Here is a 27831-nt window from a genome sequence, read left to right on the forward strand (position 1 = left end):
CCTTCCTTCTCCCCCCAACTCTATGATCTTGGAGGACCCTCCTACCCCACCCCCTTCAACTCTATGACCTTGGAGGACCCTCCTTCCCCTCCCCCCCCCTCCACTTCAACTCTATGATCTTGGAGGACCCCCCTTCCTTCTCCCCCCCAACTCTATGACCTTGGAGGACCCTCCTACCCCACCCTCTTCAACTCTATGATCTTGGAGGACCCCCCTTCCTTCTCCCCCCCAACTCTATGACCTTGGAGGACCCACCCAGGTCCTGCAAGCTTACAAACAAATGATGGGAAAGAATCAAATGATTTTCTCAACCCTTTCCCGGAATTTTTTGTCATCGTGAGCCGACATCCGGCACCTCATTTGCATACAGATTGAGCAATAATTACGCAAATGCCACTTCCTCCTTGGCTTCGCCTCTATATAAAGATGGGAGAGGCTGGGGCGACACAGAGGGCATCCAAGTGGATTCAAAGAGGTGAGAGGATAATTAACGGGTGGGCTAATTAACAACGGGCTAATTAGGGACGTAATAGGATTTGGGGGGGGGGGGAGGAAATCAAACCTCCCTGGGTGGGGGGGGCTTCATTAAAGCTAATTAAGGAAATGAGGAAGGAAAGAGAGGAGGCGAGGTTCGCTGCGACGGTTTCCTCGTTAGGGCAATTAACTCCGTAACGAGGAAGTGCTTCATTAAATCGTTTGGAGGCTGGAAGGCATTCGGTGAAGTTAATTGGGGTTGGTTCGTTTCGTTAATTGATCCCTAACGATCCCCACCACGACCTTAATTAGCGCTGGAGGATAATTAGGGTTACAGAACACCGAGAGGCCCAGCATGACCCTAATTAGCATCAGAGGGTAATTAAGGCAAGAGGAGACCCCCAACCACCCCACCACGACCCTAATTAGCAGTGTAGGTTAATTAGAGCAGGAGAATATCCCCAACCACCCCACCATGACCCTAATTAGCCGTGTAGGTTAATTAGAGCAGGAGAATATCCCCAACCACCCCACCTCGACCCTAATTAGCATCGTGGGTTAATTAGGGTTATAGAAGACCCCCAACCACCCAACCATGACCCTAATTAGCACCGTGGGTTAATTAGGGTTATAGAAGACCCCCAACAACCCCACCACGACCCTAATTAGTGCTGGAGGGTAATTAGAGCAGGAGAAGACCCCCAACCACCCCACCACGACCCTAATTAGCACCGTGGGTTAATTAGAGCAAGAGGAGACCCCCAACCACCCCACCACGACCCTAATTAGCATCGTGGGTTAATTAGGGTTATAGAAGACCCCCAACCACCCAATCACGACCCTAATTAGCAGTGTAGGTTAATTAGAGCAGGAGAAGACCCCCAACCACCCCACCACGACCCTAATTAGCACCGTGGGTTAATTAGGGTTATAGAAGATCCCCAACCACCCAATCACGACCCTAATTAGCAGTGTAGGTTAATTAGAGCAGGAGAAGACCCCCAACCACCCCACCACGACCCTAATTAGCGCTAATGAGCCTAATTAAAGCTTCGCCAAGATGGACAACCAGGCTTTCGAAATGGGACCCGAGAGCAACGCCAGGTCCTGGAAGGGAAAAGGGGGGCTGCAAAAAGAGGTATGGGATTGGGATTGGGATTGGGATTGGGATTGGATTGGGATTGGGGTGGGATTGGGATGGGTATAGAATGGGATTGGGATTGGGATGGGATGGGATTGGGATTGGGATGGGATGGGATTGGGATGGGATTGGGATGGGATTGGGATTGGGATGGGATTGGGATTGGGATGGGATTGGGATGGGTATAGAATGGGATTGGGATGGGATTGGGATCAGATTGGGATGGGATGGGATTGGGATGGGTATAGAATGGGATTGGGATTGGGATTGGGATTGGGATTGGGATTGGGATGGGATGGGATGGGATTGGATTGGCCTGACTTCTCTTGGCCTGGCTTGGCCCAAATTTGGCCTGGCTTGGCTCAGCTTGGCCTGGCTTGGCCTGGTTTGGCTCAACCTGGCCCAGCTTGGCTCAACTTGGCTCAGGTTGGCTCAACTTGGCCCAATTTTGGCCTGGCTTGGCTCAGATTGGCCCAACTTGGCTCAACTTGGCTCAGGTTGGCTCAAATTGGCCCAAATTTGGCCTGGCTTCGCCCAACTTGGCCTGGTTTGGCCCACCTTGGCCTGGCTTGACATGACTTGGCCTGGCTTGGCTCAACTTGGCTCAACTTGGCTCAGGTTGGCTCGACTTGGCCCAATTTTGGCCTGGCTTGGCTCAGCTTGGCCTGGCTTGGTCTGGCTTGACTCAACTTGGCTCAGGTTGCCTCAACTTGGCCCAAATTTGGCCTGGCTTGGCCCAACGTGGCCTGGCTGGCCTGGTTTGACTCAACTTGGCTCAGGTTGGATCAACTTGGCCCAAATTTGGCCTGGCTTGGCCCAACGTGGCCTGGCTGGCCTGGTTTGACTCAACTTGGCTCAGGTTGGATCAACTTGGCCCAAATTTGGCCTGGCTTGGCTCAGCTTGTCCCAACTTGGCTCAACTTGGCTCAGGTTGGCTCAGCTTGGCCCAAATTTGGCCTGGCTTCACTCAGCTTGGCCTGGTTTGGCCTGGCTTGACTCAACTTGGCCCAGCTTGGCTCAGCTTGGCCCAAATTTGGCCTGGCTTCACTCAGCTTGGCCTGGTTTGGCCTGGCTTGACTCAACTTGGCCCAACTTGGCTCAACTTGGCCCAAATTTGGCCTGGCTTGGCTCAACTTGGCCCAACTTGCCTCAACTTGGCTCAGGTTGGCTCGACTTGGCCCAAATTTGGCCTGGCTTCACTCAACTTGGCCTGGTTTGGCCTGGCTTGACTCAACTTGGCTCAGGTTGGCTCAAATTGGCCCAAATTTGGCCTGGCTTGGCTCAACTTGGCCCAGGTTGCCTCAACTTGGCTCAGGTTGGCTCAACTTGGCCCAAATTTGGCCTGGCTTCACTCAACTTGGCCTGGTTTGGCCTGGCTTGACTCAACTTGGCTCAGGTTGGCTCAACTTGGCCCAATTTTGGCCTGGCTTGGCTCAGCTTGGCCTGGCTGGCCTGGTTTGACTCAACTTGGCTCAGGTTGGATCAACTTGGCCCAAATTTGGCCTGGCTTGGCTCAGCTTGTCCCAACTTGGCTCAACTTGGCTCAGGTTGGCTCAGCTTGGCCCAAATTTGGCCTGGCTTCACTCAGCTTGGCCTGGTTTGGCCTGGCTTGACTCAACTTGGCCCAGCTTGGCTCAGCTTGGCCCAAATTTGGCCTGGCTTCACTCAGCTTGGCCTGGTTTGGCCTGGCTTGACTCAACTTGGCCCAACTTGGCTCAACTTGGCCCAAATTTGGCCTGGCTTGGCTCAACTTGGCCCAACTTGCCTCAACTTGGCTCAGGTTGGCTCGACTTGGCCCAAATTTGGCCTGGCTTCACTCAACTTGGCCTGGTTTGGCCTGGCTTGACTCAACTTGGCTCAGGTTGGCTCAAATTGGCCCAAATTTGGCCTGGCTTGGCTCAACTTGGCCCAGGTTGCCTCAACTTGGCTCAGGTTGGCTCAACTTGGCCCAAATTTGGCCTGGCTTCACTCAACTTGGCCTGGTTTGGCCTGGCTTGACTCAACTTGGCTCAGGTTGGCTCAACTTGGCCCAATTTTGGCCTGGCTTGGCTCAGCTTGGCCTGGCTGGCCTGGTTTGACTCAACTTGGCTCAGGTTGGATCAACTTGGCCCAAATTTGGCCTGGCTTGGCTCAGCTTGTCCCAACTTGGCTCAACTTGGCTCAGGTTGGCTCAGCTTGGCCCAAATTTGGCCTGGCTTCACTCAGCTTGGCCTGGTTTGGCCTGGCTTGACTCAACTTGGCCCAGCTTGGCTCAGCTTGGCCCAAATTTGGCCTGGCTTCACTCAGCTTGGCCTGGTTTGGCCTGGCTTGACTCAACTTGGCCCAACTTGGCTCAACTTGGCCCAAATTTGGCCTGGCTTGGCTCAACTTGGCCCAACTTGCCTCAACTTGGCTCAGGTTGGCTCGACTTGGCCCAAATTTGGCCTGGCTTCACTCAACTTGGCCTGGTTTGGCCTGGCTTGACTCAACTTGGCTCAGGTTGGCTCAAATTGGCCCAAATTTGGCCTGGCTTGGCTCAACTTGGCCCAGGTTGCCTCAACTTGGCTCAGGTTGGCTCAACTTGGCCCAAATTTGGCCTGGCTTCACTCAACTTGGCCTGGTTTGGCCTGGCTTGACTCAACTTGGCTCAGGTTGGCTCAACTTGGCCCAATTTTGGCCTGGCTTGGCTCAGCTTGGCCTGGCTGGCCTGGTTTGACTCAACTTGGCTCAGGTTGGATCAACTTGGCCCAAATTTGGCCTGGCTTGGCTCAGCTTGTCCCAACTTGGCTCAACTTGGCTCAGGTTGGCTCAAATTGGCCCAAATTTGGCCTGGCTTGGCTCAGCTTGGCCTGGCTGGCCTGGTTTGACTCAACTTGGCCCAGGTTGGCTCAACTTGGCCCAAATTTGGCCTGGCTTGGCTCAGATTGGCCCAACTTGGCTCAACTTGGCTCAACTTGGTCCAAATTTGGCCTGGCTTTGCTCAGCTTGGCCTGGCTTGGCCTGGCTTGGCTCAACTTGGCTCAGGTTGGATCAACTTGGCCCAAATTTGGCCTGGCTTGGCTCAGCTTGGCCTGGCTTGGCCTGGTTTGGCTCAGCTTGGCTCAGGTTGGCTCAAATTGGCCCAAATTTGGCCTGGCTTCGCTCAGCTTGGCCTGGCTTGGCTCAACTTGGCCCAGCTTGGCTCAACTTGGCCCAAATTTGGCCTGGCTTCGCTCAACTTGGCCCAACTTGGCTCAACTTGGCTCAGGTTGGCTCAAATTGGCCCAAATTTGGCCTGGCTTGGCTCAGCTTGTCCCAACTTGGCTCAACTTGGCCTGGCTTTGCTCTGCTTGGCCTGGCTTTGCTCAGCCTGGCCTGGCTTAGTCCAAATTAGCCTGGCTTAGCCCAACTTGGCCCACATTGGCCCAACTTGGCCCACATTGGCCCAACTTGGCCCACTTTGGCCTGGTTCAACTTGCCCACCTCTCCCTTCCCCTCCTTTCAGGCCAGCCAAGGCAGTGGATCCCTACTGAAGCTTTTTGTGGTTTGCCTTGTGGCCGGGTTGATCACCACTGCTCTCAGCATCCTCAGCCTCTCCCTCGTTTACACGAAGGCCGGAGGCGTCGTTAACGAGCTGAGGGTTAATGAGATGAGTGTTAACGAGGCGTTTGTTAACGATGGAGTCGCATCGTCCGGACCGGTGGTGGACGTTCGGTTTCGGTTCTTGAATCGGTTGAGTCAAACTGAGGTGGGGAAGGGGGAGGGAAGGGGAAGGGGAAGGGGAAGGGGAAGGGGAAGGGGAAGGGAAATGGAAGAAGAAAGAGGGAAAGAGAAAGGGAAGGGAAGGGAGAGGGGAAGGAAGGAAAGAAAGGGAAGGGAAGGGGAAGGGGAAGGGGAAGGGGAAGGGGAAAGGAAGGGGAAGGGGAAGGGAAATGGAAGAAGAAAGAGGGAAAGAGAAAGGGAAGGGAAGGGAGAGGGGAAGGAAGGAAAGAAAGGGAAGGAAAGGGGAAGGGGAAGGGGAAGGGGAGGGGAAGGGGAAGGGGAATGGAAGAAGAGGGAAAGAGAAAGGGAAGGGAAGGGAAGGGGAAGGAAGGAAAGAAAGGGAAGGGAAGGGAAGGGGAAGAGGAAGGGGAAGGGGAAGGGGAAGGGGAAGAGGAAAGAGGAAAGGAAAGGGGAGAGGAAAGGAAAGGGGAGAGAAAAGGAAAGGGGAGAGGAAAGGGAAGGGGAGAGGAAAGGGAAGGGAAGAGGAAAGGGAAGAGGAGAGGAGAGGAGAGGAGAGGAGAGGAGAGGAGAGGAGAGGAGAGGAGAGGAGAGGAGAGGAGAGGAGAGGAGAGGAGAGGAGAGGAGAGGAGAGGAGAGGAGAGGAGAGGAGAGGAGAGGAGAGGAGAGGGGAAAAGAGGAGAGGGGAAAAGAGGAGAGGAGAGGAGAGGAGAGGAGAGGAGAGGAGAGGAGAGGAGAGGAGAGGAGAGGAGAGGAGAGGAGAGGAGAGGAGAGGAGAGGAGAGGAGAGGAGAGGAGAGGAGAGGAGAGGAGAGGAGAGGAGAGGAGAGGAGAGGAGAGGAGAGGAGAGGAGAGGAGAGGGGAGGAGAGGAGAGGAGAGGAGAGGAGAGGAGAGGAGAGGGGAAAAGAGGAGAGGGGAGGAGAGGAGAGGAGAGGAGAGGAGAGGAGGGGAGAGGAGGGGAGAGGAGGGGAGGGGAGAGGAGGGGAGAGGAGGGGAGGGGAGGGGAGGGGAGGGGAGGGGAGGGGAGGGGAGGGGAGGGGAGGGGAGGGGAGGGGAGGGGAGGGGAGGGGAGGGGAGGGGAGGGGAGGGGAGGGGAGGGGAGGGGAGGGGAGGGGAGGGGAGGGGAGGGGAGGGGAGGGGAGGGGAGGGGAGGGGAGGGGAGGGGAGGGGAGGGGAGGGGAGGGGAGGGGAGGGGAGGGGAGGGGAGGGGAGGGGAGGGGAGGGGAGGGGAGGGGAGGGGAGAGGAGAGGAGAGGAGAGGAGAGGAGAGGAGAGGAGAGGAGAGGAGAGGAGAGGAGAGGAGAGGAGAGGAGAGGAGAGGAGAGGAGAGGAGAGGAGAGGAGAGGAGAGGAAAGGAAAGGAGAGGAGAGGAAAGGAAAGGAAAGGAGAGGAAAGGAGAGGAAAGGAGAGGAAAGGAGAGGAAAGGAGAGGAAAGGAGAGGAAAGGAGAGGAAAGGAGAGGAAAGGAGAGGAAAGGAGAGGAAAGGAGAGGAAAGGAGAGGAAAGGAGGGGAAAGGGAGGGAAAAAGGGAGGGAAAAAGGGAGGGAAAAGGAAGAAAAAATGAAAGGAGTCCATTTCCCCTCAACCCTCCAGCCCCAAAAATACCCCGGCGGCGAAATCCAATGGGCGACTTACAGATCCAACCCTAAGCATTACCCCAACCCAGAAGGGCAGGAATTTGGGGAAAACCTCCAGCAGAAACAATCCCAAATGAGCGTGGCCATCTTAAGGATCAAACCCGGAGGTCTCCGTGTCCCCCATTGGCATTTCAACGCCAACGAGCACGGCTACGTGCTGCAAGTAAGCGACGCGATTGTGGTTTTTTTTTCCCCTTTCTTTCTTTTTCTCTCTTTCCCCTTCGATCCGAAAGCCGCGCTCTCACCGCGACCTCCCCACGTTCGTCTTCCCCTACCTAAAAAACCGTTTTCCTTGCGGGAAAACAAACGAGAGCGAACGTTATAGGGAACGGCGTGGATCGGCGTGATCGCCAACGACAACGTCACCGTTTTCAACGCTTCCCAAGGTCACGTGGTTTTTTTCCCACGCAATTGCGTTCATTGGATGAAAAATTTGGGCTCGGAGGATTTGATGGTCGTCCTTTTTTTCGGGAGCAACGAAGAGGTGAAAAGTTTGGACGTGGATGAAGCTTTTTTTGGCACACCGGAAGATATCGCGGCTCGGGCGCTGCAGGTTTGGTGATGGAAGGGGGAAATCGGGGCTGATTTGAGGGGTTTTTTGGTGTTCCGTGGGTTAATTGGGGTGTTTTTAATGAAGGTTGGGTCTTGGAAGGGGAAATTGGAAGTGGTTGCATCTCTCTAGCTTGTTTGGTTGCGGAGTTATTCAGATTTATAGGGAATTTGGGTCCTGGAAGGGGAAATCGGCAGTGGTTGCATCCCCCTATGAGGTTCCAATGGGGCTCTATTGAGTTCTATGGGGAAGTTGGGTCCTGGAAGGTGAAAAGTGAGGTGGTTGCATCCCTCTATCTTGTTTCGTTGGGGCTCTATTGAGATTCATAGGGAATTTGGGTCCTGGAAGGGGAAATCGGCAGTGCTTCCATCCCTCTATCTTGTTCTGTTGAGGTTCTACATTGATCTCTATGGAGGTTGGGTCCTGGAAGGGGAAATCGGGGCTGATTTGAGGGGTTTTTCGGTGTTCCGTGAGTTAATTGGGGTGTTTTTAATGAAGGCTGGGTCTTGGAAGGGGAAATTGGAAGTGGTTGCATCTCTCTAGCTTGTTTGGTTGCGGAGTTACTGAGATTTATAGGGAATTTGGGTCCTGGAAGGGGAAATCGGCAGTGGTTGCATCCCCCTATGAGGTTCCAATGGGGCTCTATTGAGTTCTATGGGGAAGTTGGGTCCTGGAAGGTGAAAAGTGAGGTGGTTGCATCCCTCTATCTTGTTTCGTTGGGGCTCTATTGAGATTCATAGGGAATTTGGGTCCTGGAAGGGGAAATCGGCAGTGCTTCCATCCCTCTATCTTGTTCTGTTGAGGTTCTACATTGATCTCTATGGAGGTTGGGTCCTGGAAGGGGAAATCGGGGCTGATTTGAGGGGTTTTTCGGTGTTCCGTGAGTTAATTGGGGTGTTTTTAATGAAGGCTGGGTCTTGGAAGGGGAAATTGGAAGTGGTTGCATCTCTCTAGCTTGTTTGGTTGCGGAGTTATTGAGATTTATAGGGAATTTGGGTCCTGGAAGGGGAAATCGGCAGTGGTTGCATCCCCCTATGAGGTTCCAATGGGGCTCTATTGAGTTCTATGGGGAAGTTGGGTCCTGGAAGGTGAAAAGTGAGGTGGTTGCATCCCTCTATCTTGTTTTGTTGGGGCTCTATTGAGATTCATAGGGAATTTGGGTCCTGGAAGGGGAAATCGGCAGTGCTTCCATCCCTCTATCTTGTTCTGTTGAGGTTCTACATTGATCTATATGGAGGTTGGGTCCTGGAAGGTGAAAAGTGAGGTGCTTCCATCCCTCCATGAGGTTCTAATGGGGCTCTATTGAGTTCTATAGGGAATTTGGGTCCTGGAAGGGGAAATCGGCAGTGGTTGCATCCCCCTATGAGGTTCCAATGGGGCTCTATTGAGTTCTATAGGGAAGTTGGGTCCTGGAAGGTGAAAAGTGAGGTGGTTGCATCCCTCTATCTTGTTCTGTTGAGGTTCTACATTGATCTATATGGAGGTTGGGTCCTGGAAGGTGAAAAGTGAGGTGGTTGCATCCCTCCATGTGGTTCCATTGAGGCTCTATTGAATTCTATGGGTAATTTGGGTCCTGGAAGGTGAAAAGTGAGGTGGTTGCATCCCTCTATCTTGTTTTGTTGGGGCTCTATTGAGATTCATAGGGAATTTGGGTCCTGGAAGGGGAAATCGGCAGTGCTTCCATCCCTCTATCTTGTTCTGTTGAGGTTCTACATTGATCTATATGGAGGTTGGGTCCTGGAAGGTGAAAAGTGAGGTGCTTCCATCCCTCCATGAGGTTCTAATGGGGCTCTATTGAGTTCTATAGGGAATTTGGGTCCTGGAAGGGGAAATCGGCAGTGGTTGCATCCCCCTATGAGGTTCCAATGGGGCTCTATTGAGTTCTATAGGGAAGTTGGGTCCTGGAAGGTGAAAAGTGAGGTGGTTGCATCCCTCTATCTTGTTCTGTTGAGGTTCTACATTGATCTATATGGAGGTTGGGTCCTGGAAGGTGAAAAGTGAGGTGGTTGCATCCCTCCATGTGGTTCCATTGAGGCTCTATTGAATTCTATGGGTAATTTGGGTCCTGGAAGGTGAAAAGTGAGGTGGTTGCATCCCTCTATCTTGTTTTGTTGGGGCTCTATTGAGATTCATAGGGAATTTGGGTCCTGGAAGGGGAAATCGGCAGTGGTTGCATCCCCCTATGAGGTTCCAATGGGGCTCTATTGAGTTCTATGGGGAAGTTGGGTCCTGGAAGGTGAAAAGTGAGGTGGTTGCATCCCTCTATCTTGTTTTGTTGGGGCTCTATTGAGATTCATAGGGAGGTTGGGTCCTGGAAGGTGAAAAGTGAGGTGGTTGCATCCCTCCATGAGGTTCCAATGGGGCTCTATTGAGTTCTATGGGGAAGTTGGGTCCTGGAAGGTCGATAGTGAGGTGGTTGCATCCCTCTATGAGGTTCCATTGGGGCTCTATTGAGTTCTATGGGGAAGTTGGGTCCTGGAAGGGGAAAAATTGGAGTTGGTTGGGTCCTGGAAGGGGAAAAATGGGGAGTTTGGGTCCTAGAAGGGGAAAATAGGGAGGTTGGGTCCTGGAAGGAGAAAAATGGGGAATTTGGGTTCTGGAAGGGAAAAATGAGGAATTTGGGTCCTGGAAGGGGAACAATGGGAAATTTGGGTCCTGGAAGGGGAAAAATTGCATTGGTTGGGTCTTGGAAGGGAAAAATGGGGAATTTGGGTCCTGGAAGGGAAAAAATGAGGAATTTGGGTCCTGGAAGGGGAACAATGGGAAATTTGGGTCCTGGAAGGGGAAAAATTGCATTGGTTGGGTCTTGGAAGGGAAAAATGGGGAATTTGGGTCCTGGAAGGGAAAAAATGAGGAATTTGGGTCCTGGAAGGGGAACTATGGGAAATTTGGGTCCTGGAAGGGGAAAAATTGCATTGGTTGGATCTTGGAAGGGAAAAAATGGGGAATTGGGGTTTTGGGAGGGGAAAAATGAGGAATTTGGGTCCTGGAAGGGGAACAATGGGGAATTTGGATCTTGGAAGGTAAAATAGGGAGATTGGGTCCTGGAAGGAGAAAAATGGGGAATTTGGGTCCTGGAAGGAGAAAAATGGGAAATTTGGGTCCTGGAAGGGGAAAATTGCGTTGTTTGTGTCCTGGTAGGGGAAAAAGGGGGAAATTGGGTCCTGGAAGGTGAAAAATTGCATTGGTTGGGTCTTGGAAAGGGAAAAATGGGGAATTTGGGTCCTGGAAGGGGAATAATGGGTAATTTGGGTCCTGGATGGGGAAAATAGGGAGGTTGGGTCCTGGAAGAAGAAAAATGGGGAATTTGGGTCCTGGAAGGGTAAAAATAGTGAATTTGGGTCCCGGAAGGGGAAAAAGTCACTAATTTGGGTCCTGGAAGCTACGAAGCTTCTGATTGGCTCCCTCTGATTGGTTTTTTGTTTCCTGGCAGCCGAGTGGAGGAGTGAAATTTATTCGAACGTTCCAGAAATTTCCGGAGGCCCAAAGTGTGAACCTGCCTCCTAATTTGGGCCAATTAGTGCACAGCGTTAATTACCAGCAGTCTGAAGACACTCAAGTTTGGCGGTATTTTTACGACCTCGGAGGTAATTAACGTACTGGAGCTTAATTAGGCTCGGAAATTTCCCCCTAATTACCCTTCCAGGACCTTCATTAGCATCCTAAAGTCATTAAGGTTGGAGATGAGTCCTTAATTATCCTTCCAGGACCTTAATTAGCCTCAGAGGTTCATTAAGATCGGAGAAGACCCCCGATCACCCTTCCAGGACCTTAATTAACCCCATAGCTTAATTAGGATTGGAGATTTCCCCCTAATTACCCTTCCAGGACCTTAATTAGCATCCTAAAGTCATTAAGGTTGGAGATGAGCCCCTAATTACCCTTCCAGGACCTTAATTAGCCTCATATGGATATTAGAGAAGGAAATGGCGACGTATCTCCCTTCCAAGACCTTAATTAACCCCGTAGCTTAATTAGGGTTGGAAATTTCCCCCTAATTAACATTCTAGGCTCTTAATGAACCCCATAGCTTAATTAGAATTGGGAGAGGACTCTACAGTTTCCCTTCCAGGACCTTAATTAGCCTCATATGGTCATTAGAGTAAGAAATGGCGACGTATCTCCCTTCCATGACCTTAATTAACCCCATAGCTTAATTAGGGTTGGAAACTTCCCCCTAATTAACATTCTAGGCTCTTAATGAACCCCACTCATTAACCTTCCAGGACCTTCCCTTGTTTTTTCCCCAGCTTCTCCAATCCACCCTTTCCAAGGCGGCCAATTCCAATGGGCTCCTTATCGATCTTCCAGGACCTCGGCGAACCCAAACGAGCTCATTTACATCCGATCCCTTAACGAGGTAATTCCAATCTTTCTTTCTTACCTTCCAGGACCTGAATATGGATGTTTTTCCCCTTCCAGGACCTTTTTCTAGGCTTGTTTCTTCTGGTTTTCTAGGAGAGCCGTTCGCTGACGTTGGCCACGTTAAGGATCTTCGTTAACGAGCTGGGCCAGCCTCATTATCATTTCAACGCTAACGAGCTCGCCTACGTCGTCAGCGGTTGCGCCAGGGTAAGCGGAGAGGCTTAACGGAAGGCTTTAATTAACGGAGCCTGGGGTTAATTAGTGCTGGGGGGGGGGGGGGGTTTCATGGATCCCTATTTGGCAGCTATGGGGGGGGGGCTATGGGGTTTAATGGATCCCTATTTGGCAGGATATGGGGTTTAATGGATCCCTATTTGGCAGCTGTGGGGGTCTATAGGAGTCAATGGATCCCTATTTGGCAGGATATGGGGGTTCAATGGATCCCTATTTGGCAGGATATGGGGGTTTAATGGATCCCTATTTGGCAGGATATGGGGTTTAATGGATCCCTATTTGGCAGCTGTGGGGGTCTATTGGAGTCAATGGATCCCTATTTGGCAGGATATGGGGTTTAATGGATCCCTATTTGGCAGGATATGGGGTTTAATGGATCCCTATTTGGCAGGATATGGGGTGGAATGGATCCCTATTTGGCAGGATATGGGGTTTAATGGATCCCTATTTGGCAGGATATGGGGGTGGAATGGATCCCTATTTGGCAGGATATGGGGTTTAATGGATCCCTATTTGGCAGGATATGGGGGTGGAATGGATCCCTATTTGGCAGGATATGGGGTTTAATGGATCCCTATTTGGCAGGATATGGGGGTGGAATGGATCCCTATTTGGCAGGATATGGGTGTGGAATGGATCCCTATTTGGCAGGATATGGGGTTTAATGGATCCCTATTTGGCAGGATATGGGGGTGGAATGGATCCCTATTTGGCAGGATATGGGGTTTAATGGATCCCTATTTGGCAGGATATGGGGTGCAATGGCTCCCCATTTGGCAGGATATGGGGGTGCAATGGATCCCTATTTGGCAGGATATGGGGTGCAATGGCTCCCCATTTGGCAGCTATGGGGCTCTATTGGTTTTAATGGCTCCCTATTTGGCAGCTGTGGGTCTCTATTGGTTTTAATGGCTCCCTATTTGGCAGCTGTGCGTCTCTATTGATTTTAATGGCTCCCTATTTGGCAGCCATTGGCCACAATTAGAATCTATGGCTCCCTATTTGGCAGCTGTGGGTCTCTATTGCTTTTAATGGCTCCCTATTTGGCAGCCATTGGCCACAATTAGAATCTATGGCTCCCTATTTGGCAGCTGCAGGTCTCTATTGCTTTTAATGGCTCCCTATTTGGCATCTCTGGACTTTTTATGCCTTAAACCCCCAAGTCGTTAACTCCGTTAATTAATGGCTTTGTTAATCCAGGCCGGTTTGGTGATGGAATCTGGGAAGTCGGTGACGTTCGATGTCGCGATAGGAGACGTGATATTTTTCCCTGTCGGGACACAACATTATTTGAAGAGCGTTTGCGACGAGGAGCTGCTGCTGGTGGTGGCTTACAGCACTGGGAAGGAGGTGAGGAAAGGCTTTGGGGGGGGGTTGGTAGCCAAAAAGGAAAGGTTGGTAGCCACCGGATCTGTATTTGGCAGCTTTGGGTCTGTATGGGGTCTGATGGATCAGTATTTGGCAGCGATGGGTCTCTGGGTTATGTGAGGAGCTATGGATCCCTATTTGGCAGCTGTGGGTCTCTATTGGGTTCTATGGATCCCTATTTGGCAGCTATGGGTCTGTATGGGGAGCTATGGATCCCTATTTGGCAGCTATGGGACAATATGGGGAGCTATGGATCCCTATTTGGCAGCTATGGGGCTGGATTGCGTTCAATGGATCCCTATTTGGCAGCTATGGGTCTGTATGGGGAGCTATGGATCCCTATTTGGCAGCTATGGGGGTCTATGGGGTTTAATGGATCCCTATTTGGCAGCTATGGGTCTATATGGGGAGCCATGGATCCCTATTTGGCAGCTATGGGTCTCTATTGGGATCAATGGATCCCTATTTGGCAGCCATTGGTCTCTATTAGTAGCAATGGATCCCTATTTGGCAGCTATGGGGGTCTATGGGGTTTAATGGATCCCTATTTGGCAGCCATGGGTCTGTATTGGACTTAATGGATCCCTATTTGGCAGCTATGGGTCTCTATTGAAATCAATGGATCCTTATTTGGCAGCTATGGGTCTCTATTGAAATCAATGGCTCAATATTTGGCAGGCATTGGTCTCTATTGGGATCAATGGCTCCCTATTTGGCAGCCATTCATCCATATTGGGATCAATGGATCCCTATTTGGCAGCTATGGGTCCATATTGGGAACAATGGATCAATATTTGGCAGCTATGGGTCCATATTTGGTAGCCAGACTCCATATTTGATAGCCAGACCCCATATTTGGTAGCCACAGCCCTAGATTTGGCAGCCAGACCCCATATTTGGTAGCGACAGCCCCATATTTGGTAGCCAGACCCCATATTTGATAGCCACAGCCCTAGATTTGGTAGCCAGACCCCATATTTGATAGCCAGACCCCATATTTGGTAGCCACAGCCCCATATCTGGTAGCCAGACCCCATATTTGATAGCCACAGCCCCATATTTGGTAGCCAGACCCCATATTTGATAGCCACAGCCCTAGATTTGGTAGCCACAGCCCCACATTTGGTAGCCACCTTTGTTTTCCTATAGGAACTGAAGACCCTTCGTATGAACAAATATTTCATGGACACAGCCGACCACATCCTGGCTCAACTCTTCCACAAAGATCAGAAGGAGTTCCAGAAGTTTCCCCGTGTTTAATTAGCGGGGTTCATTAGCCCACCGTTCGTTAATTAAAGGAGTTTTCGTTTGCCTTCGTCTGGCGTTTCTATTGGGAGAATGGAAGGGAGGATGGGGATGGTCCTCCAGGGTCATAGAGTTGTGGGGTAGGAGGGTCCTCCAGGGTCATAGAGTTGTGGGGTAGGAGGGTCCTCCAGGATCATAGAGTTGTTGGGTGGTTGGGTTGGGTTGGGTTGGTCCTCCGGGATCATAGAGTTGTGGGGTAGGAGGGTCCTCCAGGATCATAGAGTTGCGGGGTAGGAGGGTCCTCCAGGGTCATAGAGTTGCGGGGTAGGAAAGTCCTCCAGGATCATAGAGTTGTGGGGTAGGAGGGTCCTCCAGGGTCATAGAGTTGCGGGGTAGGAGGATCCTCCAGGATGATAGAGTTGTGGGGTAGGAGGGTCCTCCAGGATCATAGAGTTGTGGGGTACGAGGGTCCTCCAGGGTCATAGAGTTGTGGGGTAGGAAGGTCCTCCAGGATCATAGAGTTGTGGGGTGGTTAAGTTGGGATGGTCCTCCAAGATCATAGAGTTGCGGAGTGGTGGGCAAGAAGGGTCCTCCAGGATCATAGAGTTGTGGGGTAGGAAGGACTTCCAGGATCATAGACTTGTTGGGTGGTTGGGTTGGTCCTCCAGGGTCATAGAGTTGTTGGGTAAGAAGGTCCTCCAGGATCATAGAGTTGTAGAGTAGAAAGATCCTCCAGGATCATAGAGTTTTTGGGCCGTTGGGTTGGGATGGTCCTCCAGGATCATAGAGTTGTGGGGTAGTTGGGTAGGAGAATCCTCAAAGATCACAGAGTCACGGGACGGAAGACCCTCCTATCCCACCACCCTACATCTCCATGATCTTGGAGGACCTTTCTACCCCAGCACCCTTCAACTCTGTGATCTTGGAGGACCCCAACTACCCAACATCTCTAAGATCTTGGAGGACTCCAACAACTCTATGACCTTGGAGGACCCCAACAATTCTATGACCCTGGAGGACCTTCCTTCCCACCACCCACCAACTCTATGACCTTGAAGGACCCCCCTACTCTATGACCCTGGAAGACCTCACCAACCCACCAACTCTATGACCCTGGAGGACCCCAACAACTCTGTGACCCTGGAGGACCCCAACAACTCTATGACCCTGGAGGACCTTCCTTCCCACCACCTAACAACTTTATGACCCTGGAGGACCTTCCTTCCCACCACCTAACAACTCTATGACCCTGGAGGACCCCACCAACTCTATGACCCTGGAGGACCCCACCAACTCTATGACCTCGGAAGACCCCACCAACCCACCAACTCTATGACCCTGGAGGACCCCACCAACTCTATGACCCTGGAGGACCTCACCAACCCACCAACTCTATGACCCTGGAGGACCTCACCAACCCACCATCTCTATGACCCTGGAGGACCTATGATTCCATTCTTCCTCCTGATTGGTAGAGATTGCGAATCCGGAAGCTTTGCTCCTCAACCAAAGAACCAATGGGACGAAAGCTTTCAGTCCCCACCCCTTTGTCAAGTCTGGCAGCTGATTGGCCGAGACGAGCTGTCAATCTTGCCTTCAGCTCCTTATTCTCCAAGGGGGGAAGAGAGGAGATGAGAGGGGATTCCAAGCATCCCATGTTATCCCGTGTTTTCCCATGTTATCCCATGTTATCCTATGTTATCCCATGATCCCATAGGCTCCCAATCATCCCATGTTATCCCATGTTTTCCCATGTTTTCCCATGTTATCCCATGTCATCCCAACTTCTCTTCCCATCCCATCCCTCCCATGTCTTCCCATGTCATCCCATGTCATCCCATGTTATCCCATGTCATCCCATGACCCCGCACCTCCCTCCCATCCCATGTCATCCCATGTTATCCCATGTTTTCCCATGTTTTCCCATGTCATCCTAACTTCCCACCCCATCGGCTCCCAGCCATCCCATGTCATCCCATGTAATCCCATGTTTTCCCATGTCATCCCATGTTATCCCATGTTATCCCATGTTATCCCATGTTATCCCATGTCATCCCATGTCATCCCATGACCCCGCACCTCCCTCCCATCCCATGTCATCCCATGTTATCCCATGTTTTCCCATGTTATCCCATGTCATCCCAACTTCCCATCCCATCGGCTCCCATCCATTCCATGTTATCCCATGTTATCCCATGTCATCCCATGTTATCCCATGTTATCCCATGTCATCCCATGACCCCGCACCTCCCTCCCATCCCATGTCATCCCATGTTTTCCCATGTTTTCCCATGTTATCCCATGTCATCCCAACTTCTCTTCTCATCCCATCCGTCCCAAGTCTTCCCATGTCATCCCATGTCATCCCATGTCATCCCATGTTATCCCATGTCATCCCATGACCCCGCACCTCCCTCCCATCCCATGTCATCCCATGTTATCCCATGTTTTCCCATGTTTTCCCATGTCATCCTAACTTCCCACCCCATCGGCTCCCATCCATCCCATGTCATCCCATGTAATCCCATGTTATCCCATGTAATCCCATGTTATCCCATGTTATCCCATGTTATCCCATGTCATCCCATGACCCCGCACCTCCCTCCCATCCCATGTCATCCCATGTTTTCCCATGTTTTCCCATGTTATCCCATGTCATCCCAACTTCCCATCCCATCCGTCCCACGTCTTCCCATGTTATCCCATGTCATCCCATGTTATTCCATGTCATCCCATGTCATCCCATGTCATCCCATGACCCCCCACCTCCCTCCCATCCCATAATACTTCCGCCTCCAATCCCAGCAGCCTCTCCTCCATCTCCACGATCCTCCCATCCTTCCTCCTCAATTCGCTCCTCAGCTCCTCAGCCTCCGAAACCAAACCCACAAAATGGCAGCAGGAAGGAAGCAAACGGCCTTCATTAACGAGCCAGCCGCTAATTAGCCCCTAATTAACGAGGAAACCCCCCTCACCTCGGAAATAAAGCAGTGCAAGGTGTGATGCTGCCTTTGCATCACCAGCTGGAGGTGACGAAGCTGATCTTCAAGAGTCTGAATTTCCCTCTCCAAAATCTGATTCCTATGGGATCCAAGCATGAGCCCAGCCACAAAGAGCTTAATTAGACTCATTAAGGCTCGTTTAATTACCGCCGGGAGGAGGAGGTCGTTAACTGAGCCCGGTGAAGCTGAAGCTCCAGGTTTCTTTTCTTCTCTGTTAGGATTTGTTTTTCCTAGGGGGTGAAAAATGGGGAGGAAACGCAGAAAAATTGGAAAATTGAGGCCAAAATTGAGGCTAAAATGGGGAGAAAAGCACAAAAATCTCAAAATTGGGACCAAAAATGGGGAGAAAATCCAAAAAATCTCAAAATTGGGACCAAAAATGGGGAGAAAATCCTAAAAATCTCAAAATTGAGCCCAAAAATGGGGAGAAAAGCCTAAAAATCCCAAAATTGAGCCCAAATATGGGGAGAAAAGCACAAAAATCTCAAAATTGGGACCAAAAATGGGGAGAAAAGCCTAAAAATCCCAAAATTGGGACCAAAAATGGGGAGAAAAGCCCCAAAATCCCAAAGCTGGACACAAAATTGAGCCCAAAATGGGGAGAAAACCCTAAAAATCTCAAAATTGGGACCAAAAATGGGGAGAAAATCCTAAAAATCTCAAAATTGGGACCAAAAATGGGGAGAAAAGCCTAAAAATCTCAAAATTGAGGCCAAAAATGGGGAGAAAATCCTAAAAATCCCAAAATTGGGACCAAAAATGGGGAGAAAATCCTAAAAATCTCACAATTGGGACCAAAAATGGGGAGAAAAGCCTTAAAATCCCAAAATTGAGCCCAAAAATGGGGAGAAAATCCTAAAAATCTCAAAATTGGGACCAAAAATGGGGAGAAAATCCTAAAAATCTCACAATTGGGACCAAAAATGGGGAGAAAAGCCTTAAAATCCCAAAATTGAGCCCAAAAATGGGGAGAAAATCCTAAAAATCTCAAAATTGGGACCAAAAATGGGGAGAAAATCCTAAAAATCTCACAATTGGGACCAAAAATGGGGAGAAAAGCCTTAAAATCCCAAAATTGAGCCCAAAAATGGGGAGAAAATCCTAAAAATCTCAAAATTGGGACCAAAAATGGGGAGAAAATCCTAAAAATCTCACAATTGGGACCAAAAATGGGGAGAAAAGCCTTAAAATCCCAAAATTGAGCCCAAAAATGGGGAGAAAACCCTAAAAATCATAAAATTGAGCCCAAAAATGGGGAGAAAATCCTAAAAATCCCAAAATTGGGACCAAAAATGGGGAGAAAACCCTAAAAATCCCAAAATTGAGCCCCAAAATGGGGAGAAAACCCCAAAAATCCGAAAGCAGGACCCTAATAAGAACCCATAGGACCCCAAAATTGGGGTCGAAACCCCAAAGACCCCAAAGACCCCAAAGACCCCAACGACCCCATAGACCCCAAAAATCCCCAAATTGACCCCAAAAGACCCCAAAAGACCCCATAAGACCCCAAAATTGGGGTCGAAACCCCAAAGTCCCCGAACCCAAAGACCCCAAAGATCCCAAAAGACCCCATAAGACCCCATAAGACCCCAAAGACCCCAAAGATCCCACAATTGACCCCAAAAGACCCCAAAAATCCCCAAATGACCCCAAAAGACCCCATAAGACCCCCAAAATCCCACAATTGACCCCATAAGACCCCATAAGACCCCAAGATTGGGGTTGAAACCCCAAAGACCCCAAAGACCCCAAGATTGGGGTCGAAACCCCAAAGACCCCAAAGACCCCAAATGACCCCAAATGACCCCAAATGACCCCATAAGACCCCAAAAATCCCACAATTGACCCCAAAAATCCCCCAATTGACCCCAAATTACCCCAAAAGACCCCATAAGACCCCATAAGACCCCAAAAATCCCCAAATTGACCCCAAATGACCCCAAATGACCCCAATGACCCCAAAGTCCCCGAACCCAAAGACCCCAAAGACCCCATAAGACCCCAAATGACCCCATAAGACCCCAAAGACCCCAAATGACCCCAAATTGACCCCATAAGACCCCAAATTGACCCCATAAGACCCCATAAGACCCCAAATGACCCCAAAGACCCCAAAAATCCCACAATTGACCCCAAAAATCCCCCAATTGACCCCAAATGACCCCAAAAGACCCCAATGACCCCAAAAATCCCCCAAAAGACCCCATAAGACCCCAAAGACCCCAAAAGACCCCAAATGACCCCAAATGACCCCAAAAGACCCCAATGACCCCAAAGACCCCAATGACCCCAAAGACCCCATAAGACCCCATAAGACCCCATAAGACCCCAAAAATCCCACAATTGACCCCAAAAGACCCCAAGATTGGGGTCGAAACCCCAAAGACCCCAAAGACTCCATAAGACCCCAAATGACCCCAAATTGACCCCATAAGACCCCATAAGACCCCAAAAATCCCCAAATTGAGCCCAAATGACCCCAAAAGACCCCAATGACCCCAAAGTCCCCAAACCCAAAGACCCCAAAGACCCCATAAGACCCCAAATGACCCCATAAGACCCCAAAGACCCCAAATGACCCCAAATTGACCCCATAAGACCCCAAATTGACCCCATAAGACCCCATAAGACCCCAAATGACCCCAAAGACCCCAAAAATCCCACAATTGACCCCCAAAATCCCCCAATTGACCCCAAATGACCCCAAAAGACCCCAATGACCCCAAAAATCCCCCAAAAGACCCCATAAGACCCCAAAGACCCCAAAAGACCCCAAATGACCCCAAATGACCCCAAAAGACCCCAATGACCCCAAAGACCCCAATGACCCCAAAGACCCCATAAGACCCCATAAGACCCCATAAGACCCCAAAAATCCCACAATTGACCCCAAAAGACCCCAAGATTGGGGTCGAAACCCCAAAGACCCCAAAGACTCCATAAGACCCCAAATGACCCCAAATTGACCCCATAAGACCCCATAAGACCCCAAAAATCCCCAAATTGAGCCCAAATGACCCCAAAAGACCCCAATGACCCCAAAGTCCCCAAACCCAAAGACCCCAAAGACCCCATAAGACCCCAAATGACCCCATAAGACCCCAAAGACCCCAAATGACCCCAAATTGACCCCATAAGACCCCATAAGACCCCAAAAATCCCCCATAAGACCCCAAAAGACCCCATAAGACCCCAAAGACCCCCAAAATCCCACAATTGACCCCAAAAGACCCCAAAAATCCCCAAATTGACCCCAAATGACCCCATAAGACCCCCAAAATCCCACAATTGACCCCATAAGACCCCATAAGACCCCAAGATTGGGGTCGAAACCCCAAAGACCCCAAAGACCCCAAGATTGGGGTCGAAACCCCAAAGACCCCAAAGACCCCAAATGACCCCAAATGACCCCAAATGACCCCAAAAAACCCCAAAAATCCCACAATTGACCCCAAAAATCCCCCAATTGACCCCAAATGACCCCAAATGACCCCAAAGACCCCAAAACCCCATAAAACCCCAAAGCTGACCCTATAAAATCCCCCATTTTCCCCCCCCACCTCCTCCATCCTTTTCAGCCTCTCTTCCGCTTCCGCCATCTTCTTCCTCTTCCCTTCTTCCTCTTCCTGTTTCCTCTCCCATTCCTTCCTCGCTTCCTGTTGGACGCCATGATTCCTCCAAGTTGGAGGACTGAGCTTTTAGGGGATTTTCCCCCCCTTTCCCCCCAAAAAAATCCTATAAAATCCCCCAAACCTCCAATCGTTGCTTCGTTTCCTTTTGGGTTTTTTCGGCTTCTTCCTTTTTCTTCTGATAAAATTCCCCAAATTTGTGGGATGTTGATTTTAAGGTTTGGATTCCAGCTTCTCTCGTGGCTTCCAACTGTAGGATTTTTCACAAACGATCCTATAATTTCACCTATGGGGTTTTTGGGATTCCTTTCCCACTGTTCAAATCCCCTAAATAGGTTGGAACGCCTCGCAACTCTATGGTCTTGGAGGACTGATTGAACTCAATGCGTTGCAACTCTATGGTCTTGGAGGACCGTCCAATAACATCTTCTCTACAACTCTATGATCTTGGAGGACTATTCTACCCCATCTTTCCCGCAACTCTATGATCTTGGAGGACCATCCCGCAACAGCTTCCACGCAACTCTATGATCTTGGAGGACTATTCTACTCCATCTTCCCTACAACTCTATGATTTTGGAGGACCGTCCTACAACATTGTCTCCACAACTCTATGGTCTTGGAGGACCGACTGAACCCAATGCGTTGCAACTCTATGATCTTGGAGGACCATCCCGCAACATCTTCCACGCAACTCTATGATCTTGGAGGACTATTCTACCCCAACCTCCACGCAACTCTATGATCTTGGAGGACTGTCCTACAACATCATTTCCACAACTCTATGATCTTGGAGGACCTTCCTCCAACATCATCCCCACAACTCTATGATCTTGGAGAACCATCTTAACCCAATGCACTGCAACTCTATGATCTTGGAGGACCAACTGAACCCAATGCCCTCCAGCTCTATGATCTTGGAGGACTGACTGAACCCAATGCACTGCAACTCTATGATCTTGGAGGACCGTCCTGCAACATCTTCCCCGCAACTCTATGATCTTGGAGGACCGACTGAACCGAATGCGTTGCAACTCTATGGTCTTGGAGGACCGTCACGCAACATCTTCCCCGCAACTCTATGATCTTGGAGGACTATTCTACCCCAACCTCCACGCAACTCTATGATCTTGGAGGACTGTCCTACAACATCATCTCCACAACTCTATGATCTTGGAGGACCGTCCTACAACATCTTCCCCACAACTCTATGATCTTGGAGGACCAACTGAACCCAATGCGCTCCAACTCTATGATCTGGGAGCACCATCCTACCCCATCTTCCCCACAACTCTATGAGCTTGGACGACCCTCCTACCCCAATCTCTCCAACTCTATGATCCTGGAGGACCCTCCTACCCCCATCTTCCCCGCTTCTCTATGATCCCAGTGCTAAAAAATCCCAAATCTTCCCCCCCTCCCCCCCAAAAAAATGAGGTCCAACCTGAAGGCGAAGGATTCTGTTTTGTTGCTTGAGGTCCAGGAGTTGCTGCTCGATGGGGTCCATCGTTCCGGTGGCTAATTAGTTGGCATTAATTAGGATGGGAGAGGTTGGGAGAGGTGAGCGAGGTCGGAGAGGGAAAGGGGGAGGAGGAAAGTCCTCCAAGATGATAGAGATGGAGGGGAATGGGGTAGAAAGGGTGTTCCATGGTGTAGGGGAGAGGTTGGAGGGTCCTCCAAGGTCACAGAGATGGAGGGGAGGGGGGTAGGAAGGTCCTCCAAGATCATAGAGGTGGAGGGTGGGGGTTTAGAGTCCTCCAGGATCATAGAGATGGAGGAGAGTGGGGTAGGAAGGCCTTCCAGGATCATAGAGATGGAGGGTGGGGGGTAGAAAGGGTCCTCCAGGATCATAGAGTTGTGGTGGGGAGGGGTAGAAAGGGTCCTCCAGAATCATAGAGATGTAGGATGGGGGTTGGAGGATCCTCCAGGATCATAGAGTTGTGGTGGGGAGGGGTAGAAAGGGTCCTCCATAGTCATAGAGATGGAGGATGGGGGGTAGAAACGGTCCTCCAGGATCATAGAGTTGGAGGGACGGGTTAAGAGGGTCCTCCAGAATCATAGAGATGTAGGATGGGGGTTGGAGGGTCCTCCAGGATCATAGAGTTGTGGTGGGGAGGGGTAGAAAGGGTCCTTCAAGATCATAGAGATGGATGGGAGTGGGGTAGGAAGGTCTTCCAAGATCATAGAGATGGAGGATGGGGGGTAGAAACGGTCCTCCAGGATCATAGAGTTGTGGTGGGGAGGGGTAGAAAGGGTCCTTCAAGATCATAGAGATGGAGGGGAGTGGGGTAGAAAGGTCTTCCAAGATCATAGAGATGGAGGATGGGGGGTAGAAACGGTCCTCCAGGATCATAGAGTTGGAGGGATGGGTTAAGAGGGTCCTCCAGAATCATAGAGATGTAGGATGGGGGTTGGAGGATCCTCCAGGATCATAGAGTTGTGGTGGGGAGGGGTAGAAAGGGTCCTCCAGAATCATAGAGATGTAGGATGGGGGTTGGAGGGTCCTCCAGGATCATAGAGATGGAGGAGAGTGGGGTAGGGGAGTCCTCCAAGACCATAGAGTTGAGGGATGGAGGTTGGAGGGTCCTCCAGAATCATAGAGTTGCGGGGTAGAGCTCGGAGGGTCCTCCAAGATCATAGAGCCAATAGGCTAGAAAGTCACCTACCCAAAGGAAGTTCCCCTCTCCGGGCTGTAGCAGCAGATCCTGCCGGATCGTTAGAAGCTTTTCTTCCAAATTCTAATTAAAAAAGACTAATTAAAAGCCGGCGATTTGGTTTTTTTTTTAACTTCCTTCCAGGCCTTTGCAGCTCTTTTCTCCCCTCCCGAGGGCGAAGTCCCCAAAGTTGGAGGGCAGCGCCCAGTTCCAAAGTCCTTTCCCTCCCCCCCACGACTCTATGATCCTGGAGGACCCTCCTACCCCACCCTCCCCCGTGACTCTATGATCTCGGAGGACCAGCCCAAACCAATCGTCCCAACAACTCTATGATCCTGGAGGACCCTCCTACCCCAATTCCTTCAACTCTATGATCTGGAGGACCATCCTACCCCAATGCCTTCAACTCTATGATCTTGGAGGACCCTCTTACCCCAATCTCTCCAACTCTATGATCTGGAGGACCATCCTACCCCTATCTCTCCAACTCTATGATCTTGGAGGACCATCCTACCCCAATGCCCTCCAACTCTATGATCCTGGAGGACCCTCCTACCCCAATCTCTCCAACTTTATCATCCTGGAGGACCCTCGTACCCCAATGCCCTCCAACTCTATGATCCTGGAGGACCCTGCTACCCCAATCTCTCCAACTTTATGATCCTTGAGGACCATCCTACCCCAATCCCTTCAACTCTATGATCTTGGTGGACCTTCCTACCCCAATGCCCTCCAACTCTATGATCCTGGAGGACCCTCGTACCCCAATGCCCTCCAACTCTATGATCTTGGAGGACCATCCTACCCCAATCCCTTCAACTCTATGATCCTGGAGGACCTTCCTACCCAACAACTCTATGACCCTGGAAGACCTTCCTACCCCACAACTCTATGATCCTGGAGGACCTTCCTACCCCACAACTCTATGATCCTGGAGGACCTTCCTACCCCACAACTCTATGACCCTGGAGGACCTTCCTACCCAACAACTCTATGATCCTGGAGGACCACCCCATCCTCCCCCCCTCCCCTTCCATTCTACCAACACAACCACCACACAAATGCAAAGAAAAACTCATTTATTTAACGAACGTTCGCTTAATTAACCCCGCTAATTAAGCACGGGGGAAACGCAGGAAATCAACCAAAATATGGACACGTGGCTACCAAATCCAGGCCTGTGACTACCAGGAAGTGATCCACGGCTGCCAAATAGGGATCCATTGAGTCCAATACAGACTCATGGTTGCCAAATAGGGAGCCATTACTTTCAATAGAGACCCATGGCTGCCAAATAGGGATCCATTGAAACCAATACAGACTCATGGTTGCCAAATAGGGAGCCATTACTCTCAATAGAGACCCATGGCTGCCAAATAGGGAGCCACTGAGTCCAATACTCATAGTTGCCAAATAGGGATCCATTACTCTCAATGGAGACCCATGGCTGCCAAATAGGGATCCATTAAGTCCAATACTCATGGTTGCCAAATAGGGATCCATTGTACTTAATATAGACCCATAGCTGCCAAATAGGGATCCATTCAGTCCAATACTCATAGTTGCCAAATAGGGATCCATTGTACTTAATATAGACCCATAGCTGCCAAATAGGGATCCATTCAGTCCAATACTCATGGTTGCCAAATAGGGAGCCATTACTCTCAATGGAGACCCATGGCTGCCAAATAGGGATCCATTGATCCCAATACAGACTCATGGTTGCCAAATAGGGATCCATTGAAACCAATACAGACCCATGGCTGCCAAATTGGGATCCATTGAGTCCAATACAGACTCATGGTTGCCAAATAGGGAGCCATTACTCTCAATGGAGACCCATTGCTGCCAAATAGGGATCCATTGATTCCAATACAGACCCATAGCTGCCAAATAGGGATCCATTGAAACCAATACAGAACCATAGCTGCCACATTGGGATCCATTGTAGTTAATATAGACCCACAGCTGCCAAATAGGGATCCATTGAAACCAATACAGAACCATGGCTGCCAAATAGGGAGCCATTGAGTCCAATACTCATAGTTGCCAAATAGGGAGCCATTACTCTCAATAGAGACCCATGGCTGCCAAATAGGGAGCCACTGAGTCCAATACTCATAGTTGCCAAATAGGGATCCATTACTCTCAATGGAGACCCATGGCTGCCAAATAGGGATCCATTGAGTCCAATACTCATAGTTGCCAAATAGGGATCCATTACTCTCAATGGAGACCCATGGCTGCCAAATAGGGATCCATTGAGTCCAATACTCATAGTTGCCAAATAGGGATCCATTACTCTCAATGGAGACCCATGGCTGCCAAATAGGGATCCATTGAGTCCAATACTCAAGGTTGCCAAATAGGGAGCCATTACTTTCAATAGAGACCCATGGCTGCCAAATAGGGATCCATTCAGTCCAATACAGACCCCATGGCTGCCAAATAGGGATCCATTGTACTCAATAGAGACCAACAGCTGCCAAATATTGATCCATTGAGACCAATAGAGACCCATGGCTGCCAAATAAGGATCCATTGTGCTCAATAGAGACCCATGGCTGCCAAATTGGGATCCATTGAAACCAATACAGAACCATGGCTGCCAAATAGGGATCCATTCAGTCCAATACAGACTCATGGTTGCCAAATAGGGAGCCATTACTTTCAATAGAGACCCATGGCTGCCAAATAGGGATCCATTGAGTCCAATACAGACTCATGGTTGCCAAATAGGGAGCCATTACTCTCAATGGAGACTCATGGTTGCCAAATAGGGATCCATTGAAACCAATACAGACTCATGGTTGCCAAATAGGGAGCCATTACTCTCAATGGAGACTCATGGTTGCCAAATAGGGATCCATTGAAACCAATACAGACTCATGGTTGCCAAATAGGGAGCCATTACTCTCAATAGAGACCCAAGGCTGCCAAATAGAGATCCATTGAGTCCAATACAGACCCCATGGCTGCCAAATAGGGATCCATTGTAGTTAATATAGACCCATAGCTGCCAAATTGGGAGCCATTACTTTCAATGGAGACCCATGGCTGCCAAATATTGAGCCATTGCTCCCCATATAGACCCATGGTTGCCAAATAGGGATCCATTCAGTCCAATACAGACTCATGGTTGCCAAATTGGGATCCATTGATTCCAATACAGACTCATGGTTGCCAAATTGGGATCCATTACTTTCAATAGAGACCCATGGCTGCCAAATTGGGATCCATTCAGTCCAATACAGACTCATGGCTGCCAAATAGGGAGCCATTGAAACCAATACAGACTCATGGTTGCCAAATAGGGAGCCATTACTTTCAATAGAGACCCATGGTTGCCAAATTGGGATCCATTGAAACCAATACAGAACCATGGCTGCCAAATAGGGATCCATTCAGTCCAATACAGACTCATGGTTGCCAAATAGGGAGCCATTACTTTCAATAGAGACCCATGGCTGCCAAATAGGGATCCATTGAAACCAATACAGACTCATGGTTGCCAAATAGGGAGCCATTACTCTCAATAGAGACCCAAGGCTGCCAAATAGAGATCCATTGAGTCCAATACAGACTCATGGTTGCCAAATAGGGATCCATTACTTTCAATAGAGACCCATGGCTGCCAAATAGGGATCCATTGAGTCCAATACTCATAGTTGCCAAATAGGGATCCATTACTCTCAATGGAGACCCATGGCTGCCAAATAGGGATCCATTGAAACCAATACAGACCCCATGGCTGCCAAATATTGAGCCATTAACCCTAATACGGACCAAGGGCTGCCAAATAGGGATCCATTGAAACCAATACGGAACCATGGCTGCCAAATATTGACCCATTACT

At 50.2% G+C, this 27831-nt stretch overlaps 2 protein-coding genes across 4 annotated transcripts; one reads left to right on the forward strand and one right to left on the reverse strand.

Annotated features, from left to right (window-relative positions):
• Positions 1 to 1530: 1530 nt before the first annotated feature.
• On the forward strand, positions 1531 to 14754 carry LOC116241322 (uncharacterized). Its single transcript, XM_090131519.1, has 9 exons — positions 1531 to 1612; positions 5079 to 5321; positions 6885 to 7091; positions 7254 to 7481; positions 10912 to 11065; positions 11729 to 11838; positions 11937 to 12050; positions 13278 to 13427; positions 14595 to 14754. Exons 1-9 carry the CDS (start codon positions 1535 to 1537, stop codon positions 14703 to 14705), a joined length of 1395 nt encoding a protein of 464 aa, XP_089987645.1. The 5' UTR covers positions 1531 to 1534; the 3' UTR covers positions 14706 to 14754.
• Positions 14697 to 23552, reverse strand: CCDC68 (coiled-coil domain containing 68). Of its 3 annotated transcripts, XR_016461675.1 has the most exons (8): positions 22766 to 23552; positions 21446 to 21571; positions 21253 to 21348; positions 17840 to 17922; positions 17666 to 17771; positions 17478 to 17561; positions 15908 to 16299; positions 14697 to 15866 (listed from the first exon to the last, which is right to left on the reverse strand). XR_016461675.1 is itself a non-coding variant. In XM_090131521.1 (7 exons), the coding sequence occupies exons 1-7, from the start codon at positions 22826 to 22828 to the stop codon at positions 16135 to 16137; spliced, it is 723 nt and encodes a 240-aa protein (XP_089987647.1). In that variant the 5' UTR covers positions 22829 to 23552; the 3' UTR covers positions 14697 to 16134. The 3 variants fall into 3 exon arrangements, 2 of the variants coding, with proteins under 2 accessions (XP_089987647.1, XP_089987648.1); XM_090131521.1 differs by having other exon boundaries at positions 14697 to 16299; XM_090131522.1 differs by lacking the exon at positions 17478 to 17561 and having other exon boundaries at positions 14697 to 16299.
• Between the last annotated feature and the right edge of the window lie 4279 nt (positions 23553 to 27831).

This window comes from Phasianus colchicus, chromosome Z (genome assembly GCF_987193195.1).
Source record: "Phasianus colchicus chromosome Z, bPhaCol1.hap1.1, whole genome shotgun sequence".
Taxonomy (NCBI): Eukaryota; Metazoa; Chordata; class Aves; order Galliformes; family Phasianidae; genus Phasianus; species Phasianus colchicus.